Below are 13,592 nucleotides of genomic sequence, written 5' to 3'. Positions count from 1 at the left end.
AACACTATTTGTAAAGACTGTCTCACCAAGGATGAATACTAAGACTGTAAAGGCCAAAGGTGTCCTTCTCCCTCTCTCACACACACACACGCACAAAATCATTGTGTGCAAAAAAAAAGTATTTTAATGTGTTCAACCAGAATTATTGCAGTAGGTTATGTCCATCTTCTCAAAACAAATGTAATCAACACATACCCGAAGCATTAATATAACTCCCTCATTTAAACTACAGTACCTCCTATGGATTCAGGCAGGGTTTCCACGAGTCACCACAGCCACAAAGTCAACATTTGCGATATTGTAAAAATGTATTAAAACAAAAAAGTGATTTAAAGAGGATAAATTGAAGAAATGGACGGGGTTTATGACTTTGTGGCTGTGGAAACTAGTCAGGTAGGCACAAATCACAATGGGAATGCAAAGCATAATGTGATTGGTCAATGACACATCTGTAGACGTTATACTGATTTACATTTCTTGAACTACATTACCCAGCGAGACTTCAGTAAGTATGCGGATGTGCAATCTGATTGGCTAGATACATATTTTAAAATACAGTGCGCGAGTTTTCGCCTTTGAGTGTTGTGGTTGTCATTTGACTTTTTTACCTTTTAAGATAAATGTTATATGTAATATTTTAGAAACTCGTTAGAACTGTAGTATAAGACGAGGATAAGAGGATAAATTGTCGGTTTAACGTGGTAAGTAGCTAACGTTAGCTAGCTTGCTAACGTTACCGTTAACTGAGCTGCAAAACTAGCCAACGTTATTCAATAGCGAAAATATGCATTCATTTGTTTTGCAGATATGAAAATGAAGTGCTTAAAGGTTGACGAATACATCAAACGGACAGCGTGTCCAAAAGAGACAAGAGTTCTACATGAAGAATTAGAGGTGAGTGTGTTTTAGCTAACGTTAGGACAATTGGCTACCTAGCTAACGTTAACTGTTAATTTTAGCTAGTTTACTAACCACTGTAGCTAGTTAATCTTTGCAACTGACCTTGCCCTGCAGTGTGGCTACTAGCTAGCGCCTGCTTGGTCTCAGTGGACTCCGTCATCATGCGTCATCTCATCAGTTAAATTTAGTTAGTTTGGTAGGTGTAAAATATCCACCTAGCAATGTTCTGACCATGGATAATAAATGCCTCGCCTGTGGCCAAAAGTTTCATTTGCATACTTTGTCCTGTATTTCCTACAGACTTACATGAGAAATGGACCAGGGCCACAAGGTCGAACATTGTATGACCGAGTTGTCAGGGCCTGTAATCACCAACTTGGAGTTGGGCCCCTGGACAGTGACCATATTGCTGGACTCATAAAGCTGGTGGAGCTTGCACTCAGAGGGTATGACATCTCAGGGGAGCTCGGTGTGCAAAGCACCCCTTTGTATATGGAGAAAATCACCTTTCACGTACTCAAGAAACTGGCCTCCTTGGGAGTGTACCATCCATGTAGCTACTTGGGAAGCCTACTCTACCAGAGGTTGGCTCCAGCTCCACAGGTAAAGGATGGATGATAGAGTATTAGTACAGTACTTCCTATTATAGTAACTGTAGTCAGCTGTTTTTACATCATCTTTGATTGTGTCTTCTCAATCTCTTTTTGAATGTGTCTTCCTTCCTCTTGTGTGCCCCATAGACAGAAGACTACTGTGTGCTTGTACGCAGCTGCTTTGCTGTACTGTGGAATGGACTTTCTGCAGCACAAGACGGTGCCTGCCTTAAACCCAGGGACAAATTCTGCTGCCAGTTGCAAGCCCTGAGCTTCCTGCTGCTGCTGGACAGGGAGAGAACCTCACCCCCCTCCTGCTCCAAAACCCCCATATATGTGGAAGATGCCCTGACTGAGTTTGAGAAGGGCTGTGGGACCCTGACTAAGGAGGATGCCTCCTTGATCTTGGAGGAGACCCATCGTCATCTCCTGTCCCCCTGGGCTGGGGGACGGGGCAGGGATGGGCAGCCTTCGGGGCGGCCCTGCCTCTCTACACTCTGTGAGGTGGTGCTGATCACCTCAAAGCTTCTGTCTAAGGCAGGTTTCTGGAGCCTAGCTGCAGGGCTGGTGGGTGGAGCCCTGGGAAAGGTCAGGAACTCAACAGACTGCCTCAGCCCAGCTCTGGTGCTTGGCAGGCTGGCAGTAGACATCCACCGTTCCATGAGCTCCGGAGAGGAGAGTGGACAGGCTTTTACAGAGTGTGCCCGGACCCTCCGATCTCTCCCTAACACCCTTGGGGACCGGGAGGCCCATGTGATCCTGGAGGGGTGCAGTCTGGTGGTATGGGCAGTGGAGGCAGGGCAGAGCAAGGGGCTAAGTGGCGCTGTGCTCCTGGCCTGGTTCTCATTTCTGGAAGAGCATCAGGAACTCATGCAGAAGAGATTACAGAAGGTTAGTGTCATTCACTTATCATTGACCAGAAAAAACATTAGGGAACATCTCTGCTGTCAATGATGATTGACAAATGTTACATTGTGTGTGTTTGTTTGTGTGTGTGTCTCCCCGGACAGGACTTGGGATCACAGTCTGAGGAGACCCGACTTCAGCAGTCCCTATGCTTCAGCATGTACCAAGGCTTTGTGTTTTCTTATGAGAGCATGCTGGCCTCACAGGTAAGGAGGGTTTCACCCCAAACTAGTTTTATCCTTAAGTTACAGAGAAGTACTGTTTCAGTAGCTGCTAGTCATCGGGTGTACACGTTTAGCCCTGGTCTGTCAGTGTAGCTAGTAAAGATATTCAGATTTGACATGTGCATTATTTGACTGTTGACACAATATATTAAATGTATTGTAGCTGGAAGATACTGAGACCCTGGACAGAGTACTGCTGTACTGCCAGGCAACAGCTGGCCGGATGATGACTGAGCTACGCAAGCTGCCCAGTGACAACATCCTCATCAAAGCAGGTATACTAACTGATAGCTCTGATTTCTCATTTTTACAGGCTTCTTACCAGAGTGCACTGCAGATGTTGTGATAACCGTTAAATGCTCACCGTATCATTGTACGCTCTTGTGAATTTGTGCCTTTTACATTAAATCTACGTTATCGATTATTATAATAATATTCTCCCTCTTGCTTCCCTATCTGACTCTGTGTCACTTCATCTCCTCAGTGACCGCGGTCAGTAACCTGGTGTGTGGTCTTTATAACCGTCGGCTATACGACCAAGCCTTCACCCTGGTGGAGATCCTGTGCCAAGAGCTATGCAAGAACTGCCCCCCCTCGCTGTCTGTGGACAGGGTAAGATACCCACCCGCTATCTAATTGGTTCACTGTGTGTAAAGTGTTGGTCCCATGTTTCGTGAGCTGAAATAAAAGATCCCAGAAATGTTCCATGCAAACAAAAAGCTTATTTCTCTCAAATGTTGTACACAAATTCGTTTACATCCCTGTTAGTGTGCATTTTTCCTTTGCCAAGATAATCCATCCACCTGACAGGTGTGGCATATCAATAAGCTGATTAAACCGCATTATCATTATGCAGGTACACCTTGTGCTGGGGACAATAAAAGCCCACTCTGAAATGTGCAGTTGTCACACAACACAATGCCACAGATGTCTCAAGTTTGATGGCGTGTGTGATTGGCATGCTGACTGCAGGAATGTCCACCAGAGCAGTTGCCAGAGAATGTAATGTACATTTCTCTACCATAAGCCACCTACATCGTTTTAGAGGATTTTGCAGTACATCCAACCAGCCTCACAGACTACATGTAACCACACCAGCCCAGGACCTCCACTTCTGGCTTCTAAACCTGTGGGATTGTCTGAGACCAGCCACCCGGACAGCTGATGAAACAGGAGTTTTTCTATCTGGAATAAAGCCCTTTTGTGGGGAAAAACTCATTCTGATTGGCTGGGTCTGGCTCCCACGTGGGTGGGCTTACCCCTGCCCAGTCATGTGAAATCCATAGATTAGGGCCTAATATATTTTATTTAAATTGACAGATTTTCCTTATGAACTAACTCAGTAAAATAGTTGAAACTGTTGCGTTTTATTTTTGTTCAGTATAGTTTTTGGTGGGTGGATGGCTTTCATATAAAGTGCTTGGAGAATTGCAAAAAGTGCTATAAAAATCACTATTTATTACAAATGTAATTTGTTTCTATTATGTAATCTGAATAGTCATCTATTTCCCCTTTAGTTGAGCCGGGCCTTCATGCTGGCGGTGCAGAGCTCGAGGCGTGGTAGTCATCTGGAGCGGGCGCTGGACTGGGTCATCCTGTGGCTGCAGACCCTGGGGCCGGGGGAGCGGCTCACTCAGCACATGACGGAACCTGTGTCCCTGTGGGTCAGGACCAAGGCTGACGCCGCCCGGGCTGGTCAGGAGGACACACGCCTCAGGTAAGCTACACTCAGAGACGTGACCGAGCCATGAGCTCTCGTCTTCACATCAGATTTTCCTCATCCTTCACTGGGCTGGTGCTAAATAGCATAACCACTTTTGCATTTTCTATGCATATATGAGCTTAAGTTGAAGGCTATTTCTGCCATTGCCACACAATTTAAAAACAAATATTATTTGTCTCATTTAAAAACATGAATTTTCTTCTTTCTGAGTACTCTGACAAGTGTATATATATCTCTCTCTCTCTCAAACTACTGGTCAAAGGTTTCAGAACCTACTCATTCAAGGGTTTTTCTTTATTTTTTACTATTTTCTACATTGTAGAATAGTAGTGACGATGTCAAAACTATGAAATAAGATATGGAATCATGTAGTAACCATAAGTATTGAACAAATCAAAATATATTTTAGATTCTTCAAAGTAGCCACCCTTTGCCTTGACAGCTTTGCACACTCTTAGCATTCTCTCAACCAGCTTCACCTGGAATGCTTTTCCAACAGTCTTTAAGAATTTTTTTTATTTTTAAATAAGTTTTACAACTCCCGTACGGGCTCGGGAGAGACGAGGGTCGAACGTCAAGCGTCCTCCGATACACAACCCAACCACCCCACACAGCGTGCATCCAACCCGGAAGCCAGCTGCACCAATGTGTCCGAGGAAACACCGTGCACCTGGCAACCTTGGTTAGCGTGCACTGCGCCTGGCCCGCCACAGGAGTCGCTGGTGCGCGATGAGACAAGGATATCCCTACCGGCCAAGCCCTCCCTAACCCGGACGACACTAGGCCAATTGTATGTCGCCCCACGGACCTCCCGGTCGCGGCCGGTTGCGACAGACCCTTGGCGCGTACCCAGAGTCTCTGGTGGCCCTTAACCACTGCGCCACCCGGGAGGCCTTCCTTTTCCAACAGTCTTGAAGGAGTTCCCAGATGCTGAGCACTTGTTGGCTGCTTTTCCTTCACTATGCAGTCCAACTCATCCCAAACCTTCTCAATTCGTTTGAGGTCAGGTGATTTTTGGAAGCCTGGTCATCTGATGCAACACTCCATCAGCCTCCTTCTTGGTAGCCCTTACACAGCCTGGAGGTGTGTTGGGTCATTGTCCTGTTGAAAAACAAATGATTGTCCCACTAAGCGCAAACCAGATGGGATGGCATAAAGCTGCAGAATGCTGTGGTAGCCATGCTGATTAAGTGTGCCTTGAATTCTAAGTAAATCAGACAGTGTAACCAGCAAAGCACCGTCACACCTCCATGTTTCACTGTGGGAACCACACATGCGGAGATCATCCTTTCACTTACTCTGCATCTCACAAGGACACGGTGGTTGGAACCAAAAATCTCAAATGTACCTGTATTTGTGGAAAAATCACCATTATGGTGGAAAATAAGTATTTGGTGAATAACAAAAGTTTATCTCAATACTTTGTTATATACCCTTTGTTGGCAATGACAAAGGTCAAACGTTTTCTGTAAGTCTTCACAAGGTTTTCACACACTGTTGCTGGTATTTTGGCCCGTTCCTCCATGCAGATCTCCTCTAGAGCAGTGATGTTTTGGGGCTGTTGCTGGGCAACACGGACTTTCAACTCCCTCCAAAGATTTTCTATGGGGTTGAGATCTGGAGACTGACTAGGCCACTCCAGGACCTTGAAATGCTTCTTAAGAAGCCACTCTGTTGCCCGGGCGGTGTGTTTGGGATCATTGTCATGCTGAAAGAACCAGCCACGTTTCATCTTCAATGCCCTTGCTGATGGATGGAGGTTTTCACTCAAAATCTCACGATACATGGCCCCATTCTTTCCTTTACACGGATCAGTCGTCCTGGTCCCTTTGCAGAAAAACAGCCCCAAAGCATGATGTTTCCACCCCCATGCTTCACAGTAGGTATGGTGTTCTTTGGATGCAACTCAGCATTCTTTGTCCTCCAAACAAGACAAGTTGAGTTTTTACCAAAAAGTTCTATTTTGGTTTCATCTGACCATATGACATTCTCCCAATCTTCTTCTGGATCATCCAAATGCTCTCTAGCAAACTTCAGACGGGCCTGGACATGTACTGGCTTAAGCAGGGGGACACGTCTGGCACTGCAGGATTTGAGTCCCTGGCGGCGTAGTGTGTTACTGATGGTAGGCTTTGTTACTTTGGTCCCAGCTCTCTGCAGGTCATTCAATAGATCCCCCTGTGTGGTTCTGGGATTTTTCGAGGGAGATGATCAGTGGTCTTGTATGTCTTCCATTTCCTAATAATTGCTCCCACAGTTGATTTCTTCAAACCAAGCTGCTTACCTATGGCAGATTCAGTCTTCCCAGCCTGGTGCAGGTCTACAATTTTGTTTCTGGTGTCCTTTGACAGCTCTTTGGTCTTGGCCATAGTGGAGTTTGGAGTGTGACTGTTTGAGATTGTGGACAGGTGTCTTTTATACTGATAACAACTTCAAACAGGTGCCATTAATGCAGGTAACGAGTGGAGGACAGAGGAGCCTCTTAAAGAAGTTACAGGTCTGTGAGAGCCAGAAATCTTGCTTGTTTGTAGGTGACCAAATACTTATTTTCCACCATAATTTGCAAATACATTAATTAAAAATCCTACAGTGTGATTTTCTGGATTTTTTTTTCTCATTTTGTCTGTCATAGTTGAAGTGTACCTATGATGAAATTACATGCCTCTCTCATCTTTTTAAGTGGGAGAACTTGCACAATTGGTGGCTGACTAAATACTTTTTTGCCCCTCTGTAAATCCAAACTGGTTCTCTAGTAAATTGGTAGGAATGTCTCATCCTATGTTCAAGAATGGCCCTTTCCCTTTATTCAGATTACATCTCTCTTTCGGTTGTTTTGAAAAGGAAATCATCTCCAATATCGTTATTTTTTTAAACAAGCCTTAGAAAGTTGGTTGCAATTTCAGTTTGATCCACCTGAAAAGATAGAACAAATATTGTGGTTAAACTCAAATTTACTAATTGATAAAAGAAATTAAACATTTTTGAAAAATGTTTTAAAGGGTATCTTAGTGAATTATATCATAAATAGGACTGGTGGTGTTATGTCACACATGCAGCTAACACAGACATATGGAAATGTCTGCTCTACCCCAAATTACAACCAATTAATTGCAGCATTACCACAAAAATGGAAGACGCAAGTAGAAAGGGAAAAAAGTATGTCGGCCCTGTAAGGAACTAAAATGGTTAAAGAAAAGTGTGATAAATGAAATTGGTATATGTTTTTATTTAAGGGCCGCAAAACTGACAGCTGTGCCATATAAATTGCAAGATATTTGGGAAGAGATTTTCGATGTACCCATTCCATGGCACATGGTTTATGAACTGATATGCAAAACAACGCCATATTCAAAACTTAGAATTTTTCAATTTAGATTCCTATACAAAATTATTGCAACCAATAGAATTATTTATATATATATATATATATATGGGGATACAATCTTCCCAGCTCTGCAGATTATGCTCTGAGGCAGATAATTTATTTTGGTATTGTCCATATGTAGCTTGTTTTTGGTCACAGGTCCAGGAATGGCTGAATAATTGCAACATTTGCCTAGTACTAATGCTGCAGATGGCAATACTGGGTGATTTGAAAAGCCATAGTCAATCAAAATATAATATAATTATTTTAGCAAAAATGTTTCTAAATTAAAAAATACTCTGTAGAAGCTATGAGAATAGAAAGGTCTATTACTTTTGAAGTATCACAGCACAGTTGAAAAATATATATGGCAAATAGAAATCCAAAATGGATGTTGAGAGATAGATGAGAGGTTGAATGGAGCAGAAGGGTGGGATTAATAACAAGAGAACCAATGTAAAACATACAGGATCTGCAAAATGTGTATATAGGTTCAGAAAATTTGAAATAGCACAGTTACAAATAGAAATCAAACTGGATGGACATCAGAAATAGAGGAAGGGCTAAAAACAAAAAATAACTATTTTAAAATGGCTTGTCTGTAAAATGTTTTATGTAGATGCCTAAGTGTTTATTAGTTTTACTCCAATTGGGGGAAGGGTAGTTGGGTTTGTGGGGAATAATAAAGGTATATTCTTAAAGTATGTATATCTACAGTGGGGCAAAAAAGTATTTAGTCGGCCACCAATTGTGCAAGTTCGCCCACTTAAAAAGATGAGAGGCCTGTAATTTTCATCATAGGTACACTTCAACTATGACAGACAAAATGAGAAAAAAAATCCAGAAAATCACATTGTAGGATTTTTAATGAATCCAGTGTTGGATGGTATAGAATACAGTATATAGAGATGTTTACATATTATATTACTCATCTTTTTAGCCTTCCTGTGACATCGTCTGCTGTATGTGTCCTGCAGGGCAGGTATATTGCCCCTGATGATGCGCCGTGCTACCCTCTGGAGAGCCTTGCGTTTGAGGGCGGTGCAGTTGCCGTACCAGGCGGTGATACAACCCGACAGGATCCTCTCGATTGTGCATCTGTAAAAGTTTGTGTTTTTAGGTGACAAGCCAAATTTCTTCAGCCTCCTGAGGTTGAAGAGACACTTTTGCACCTTCTTCACTACGCTGTCTGTGTGGGTGGTAAATTTCAGTTTGTCTGTAACGTGTACATCGAGGAACTTAACTTTTCACCTTCTCCACTACTGTCCTGTCGATGTGGTGCTCCCTCTGCTGTTTCCTGAAGTCCACAATCCTCTCCTTTGTTTTGTTGACATTGAGTGAGAGGTTATTTTCCTGACACCACACTCAAAGGCCCCCCCCCTGTAGGCAGTCTCGTCGTTGTTGGTAATCAAGCCTACCAATGTAGTGTTGTCTGCAAAATTGGTGATTGAGTTGGTGTGCATGGCCATGCTGTCATGGATAAACAGAGAGTACAGGAGAGGGCTCAGAACGCACCCTTGTGGGGCCCCAGTGTTAAGGATCAGCGGAGTGGAAATGTTTCCTACCTTCACCACCTGGGGGCGGCCCGTCAGGAAGTCCAGGATACAGTTGCACAGGGCGGGGTCGAGGCCCAGGGTCTCAAGCTTAATGATTAGTTTGGAGGATACTATGGTGTTAAATGCTGAGCTGGAGTCAATGAACAGGATTTTACAGAGGTATTCCTCTTGTCCAGATAGGATAGAGCAGTGTGCAGTTTGATGGCGATTGCATCATCAGTGGACCTATTGGGGCGGTAAGCAAAAGAAGAGAATTCTCTTGGAAGATAATTCGGTCTGCATTTGATTGTAAGGAATTCTAGGTCAAGTGAACAAAATAACTTGAGTTCCTGTATGTTGTTGTGATTACACCATGAGTCGTTAATCAGGCATATACACCCAGGCATACACCCCCGCCTTCTTACCAGAAAGATGTTTGATTCTGTCGGCGCAATGCATGAAGAAACCGGGTGGGTGTACCGACTAACAACATTCCAAGTGAGCCATGTTTCCGTGAAACAGAATGTTACTATCTCTGTCTCTCTGGAAGGCAACTCGTGCCCTAATTTCGTCCACCTTGTTATCTAGAGATTGGACATTGTAGAGTAATATGCTCAGAAGCGGTGGATTGTGTGCACGCCTTCTGAGTCTGACCAGTAGGCCGCTCCATCTGCCTCTCCTGTGGCGACCATGTTTTGGGTCAGCCTCTGGGTTAAGATCCCATGTCCAGGGTGGAGGTCCAAACAAAGGATCTGCTTCGGGAAAGACGTATTCCTGGTCATAATGTTGGTAAGTTGACATCGCTTTTATATCCAATAGTTCTTCCCGGCTGTATGTAATAACACTTGATATTTTTCTGGGCTAACAATGTAAGAAATAATACATAACAATACATACCACGTTCATCTGTAAAAACAATGGTACGCAAGTATAAACACCATGGGACCACGCAGTGTCATACCGCTCAAGAAGGAGACTCTTTCGGTCTCCTAGAGATGCACGTACTTTGGTGTGAAAAGTGCAAATCAATCCCAGAACAACAGCAAAGGACCTTGTGAATATGCTGGAGGAAACGGGTACAAAAGTATCTATATCCACATTTAAAAAGATCCAATATCGTCACAACCTGAAAGGCTGCTCCACAAGGAGGAATCCACTGCTCCAAAACCTCCATTAAAAAAAGCCAGACTACGGTTTGCAACTGCACATGGGGACAAAGATCGTACTTTTTGGAGAAATGTCATCTGGTCTGATGAAATAGAACTGTTTATCCATAATGCCCATCTTTATGTTCGGAGGTAAAGGGGGAGGCTTGCAAGCCGAAGATCACCATCCCAACCTTGAAGCACAGGTGTGGCAGCATCATGTTGTGGGGGTGCTTTGCTGCAAGGGGGTCTAGTGCACTTCACAAAATAGATGGCAGCATGAGGCAGGAAAATTATGTGGATCTAATGACGCAACATCTCACGACATCAGTCAGGAATTTAAAGCTTTGTTGCAAATGTGTCTTCCAAATGGACACTGACTCAAAGCATGCTTCCAAAGTTGTGGCAAAATGGCTTAAGGATAACAAAGTCAAGGTATTGGAGTGCCATCACAAAGCCCTGACCTCAATCGTTTGGAAAATTTGTGGGCAGAACTGAAAAAGCATGTGCGAGTAAGGAGGCCTACAAACCTGACTCAGTTACACCAGCTCTGTCAGGAGGAATGGGCCGAAATTCGCCCAATTTATTGTGGGAAGCTTGTGGAAGGCTACCCAAAACGTTTGATCCAAGTTAAACAATGTAAAGGCAATGCTACCAAATACTAATTGAGTGTATGTAAACCTCTGACCCACCGGGAATGTGAGGAAATAAATAAAAGCTCAAATAAATCATTCTCTACTATTATTCTGACATTTCACATTCTTAAAATAAAGTAGTCATTCTAAGTGACCTAAGACAGGGATTTGTACTATGATTAAATGTCAGGAATTGTGGAACTGAGTTTACATACACTTTAGCCAAATACATTTAAACTTCTGACTTCATCTCTCTTGCTCTCTCGCTCGCTCTCTCTCATATTACTCGGCAAAAAAAGAAACACCTTTTTCAGGACCCTGTCTTTCAAAGAGTTCATTAATATCAAAATAACTTCACAGATCTTCATTGTCAAGGGTTTAAACACTGTTTCCCATGCATGTTCTTTAATTGTTTATGGTTCATTTAACAAGCATCTGTGGAACGGTCATTAAGACACTAACAGCTTACATACGATAGGCAATTAAAGTCACAGTTATGGAAACTTAGGACACTAAAGAGGCCTTTCTACTGACTGAAAAACACCAAAAGAAAGATACCCAGGTTCCCTGCTCATCTGTGTGAACTTGCCTTAGGCATGCTGCAGTGAGACATGAGGACAGCAGTTAATATAATTGCACTGTCTGTACTGTGAGACATTGTCTGTACTGCTTATGTCCTGTCTCCCTGTAGCGCTGTCTGTCCTCGCAGTGGCAGACCACCTGCACAGGATCGGTACAATCTGAACATCACACCTGCGTGACAGTTACGGGATGGCAACAACAACTGCCCGAGTTACACCAGGAACGCACAATCCCTCAATCAGTGGTCAGACTGTCCACAATTGGCTGAGAGATGCTGGACTGAGGACATCACAGGTAACAATGTCGCCTATGGGCACAAACCCACCTTCGCTGGACCAGACATGACTGGCAAAAAGTCCTCTTCACTGATGAGTCGCAGTTTTGTCTCACCAGGGGTGATGGTCGGATTCATGTTTATCGTCGAAGAAATGAGCGTTACACTGGGGCCTGTACTCTTGGAGCGGGGTGAAGGGTCTGTCATGGTCTGGGGCGGTGTGTCACAGCAGCATTGGACTGAGCTTGTTGTCATTGCAGGCAATCTCAACGCTGTGCGTTATGGGGAAGACGTCCTCTTCCCTCATGTGCTACCCTTACTGCAGGCTCATCCTGACATGACCAACCAGTATGGCAATTTGTGGTTGACCGATTATGATATTTCAACTCCGATACCGATTTAATCGATTGGCCGATTTTAAGAAACAAAAACAAAACAAAAACATTAGCATTTTCTTTATATGTATGTATGTATGTATATATATATGTGTGTAATAATGCCAATTAAGATAATACTGAATGAATACGTTTATTTTAACTTAATGTAATGCATCAATAAAATCAATTTAGTCTCAAATAAATAATGAAACATGTTCAATTTGGTTTACATAATGCAAAAACAAAGTGTTGGAGAAGGAAGTAAAAGTGCAAATGTGCCATGTGGGGGGAAAAACGAACCTTTTAAGTTCCTTTTGCTCAGAACATATGAAAGCTGGTGGTTCCTTTTTAGAGGTCGACTGATTAATCGGAATGGCCGCTTTAATTGGGGCTGATTTCAAGTTTTCATAACAATCGGTAATTTTGGATGCCGATTTTTGCCATTTTTTTTTTTCTCTTTAGGCAAGTCAGTTAAGAACACATTTTCAATGACTGCCTAGGAACGGTGGGTTAACTGCCTTGTTCAGGGGCAGAACAACAGATTTTTACCTTGTCAGCTCAGGGATTCAATCTTGCAACCTTGCGGTTAACTAGTCCAACACTCTAACTACCTGCCTTACGTGGAGCCCGCCTGTTACACAAATGCAGTAAGAAGCCAAGGTAAGTTGCTAGCTAGCATTAAACTTAAATCAATCATAATCGCTAGTTATAACTACACATGGTTGATGATATTACTAGTTTATCTAGCGTGTCCTGCATTGCATATAATCGATGCAGTGCACATTCGCGAAAAAGGGCTGTCGTTGCTCCAACGTGTACCTAACCATAAACACCCATGCCTTTCTTAAAATCAATACACAGAAGCATATATTTTTAAACCTGCATATTTAGCTAAAAGAAATCCAGGTTAGCAGGCAATATTAACCATGTGTAATTGTCACTTCTCTTGCGTTCATTGCACGCAGAGTCAGGGTATATGCAACAGTTTGGGCCACCTGGGTCATTGCGAACTAATTTGCCAGAATTTTACGTGACTATGACCTAACATTGAAGGTTGTGCAATGTAACAGCAATATTTAGACTGATGGATGCCACCTGTTAGATAAAATACGGAACGGTTCCGTATTTCACTGAAAGAATAAACATCTTGTTTTCGAGATGATAGTTTCTGGATTTGACCATCTTAATGACCAAAGGCTCGCATTTCTGTGTTATAATTAAGTCTATGATTTGATAGAGCAGTCTGACTGAGCGGTGGTAGGCACCAGCAGGCTCGTAAGCATTCATTCAAACAGCACTTTTGTGCGGTTTTCCAGCAGCTCTGCTGTTTATGA

The 13,592-nt window shown here is 43.1% G+C and overlaps 1 protein-coding gene across 1 annotated transcript in view; it reads left to right on the top strand.

Moving 5' to 3' along the window:
- The first annotated feature begins 530 nt into the window (after positions 1–530).
- espl1 (extra spindle pole bodies like 1, separase) overlaps positions 531–13,592 on the top strand; it is a 29,157-nt gene continuing 16,095 nt past the window's right edge. The window contains exons 1-8 of the mRNA XM_024378139.1: positions 531–701; positions 806–894; positions 1,201–1,503; positions 1,641–2,384; positions 2,504–2,605; positions 2,787–2,898; positions 3,108–3,235; positions 4,141–4,340. Coding sequence (XP_024233907.1) covers positions 808–894; positions 1,201–1,503; positions 1,641–2,384; positions 2,504–2,605; positions 2,787–2,898; positions 3,108–3,235; positions 4,141–4,340 — 1,676 coding nt within the window. The 5' untranslated portion in view covers positions 531–701; positions 806–807. The remainder of the gene's footprint in view (positions 702–805; positions 895–1,200; positions 1,504–1,640; positions 2,385–2,503; positions 2,606–2,786; positions 2,899–3,107; positions 3,236–4,140; positions 4,341–13,592) is intronic.

Source organism: Oncorhynchus tshawytscha, linkage group LG02, assembly GCF_018296145.1.
Source record: "Oncorhynchus tshawytscha isolate Ot180627B linkage group LG02, Otsh_v2.0, whole genome shotgun sequence".
In the NCBI taxonomy this organism is placed as follows: domain Eukaryota; kingdom Metazoa; phylum Chordata; class Actinopteri; order Salmoniformes; family Salmonidae; genus Oncorhynchus; species Oncorhynchus tshawytscha.
This window is presented reverse-complemented; position numbering and strand designations above follow the sequence as displayed.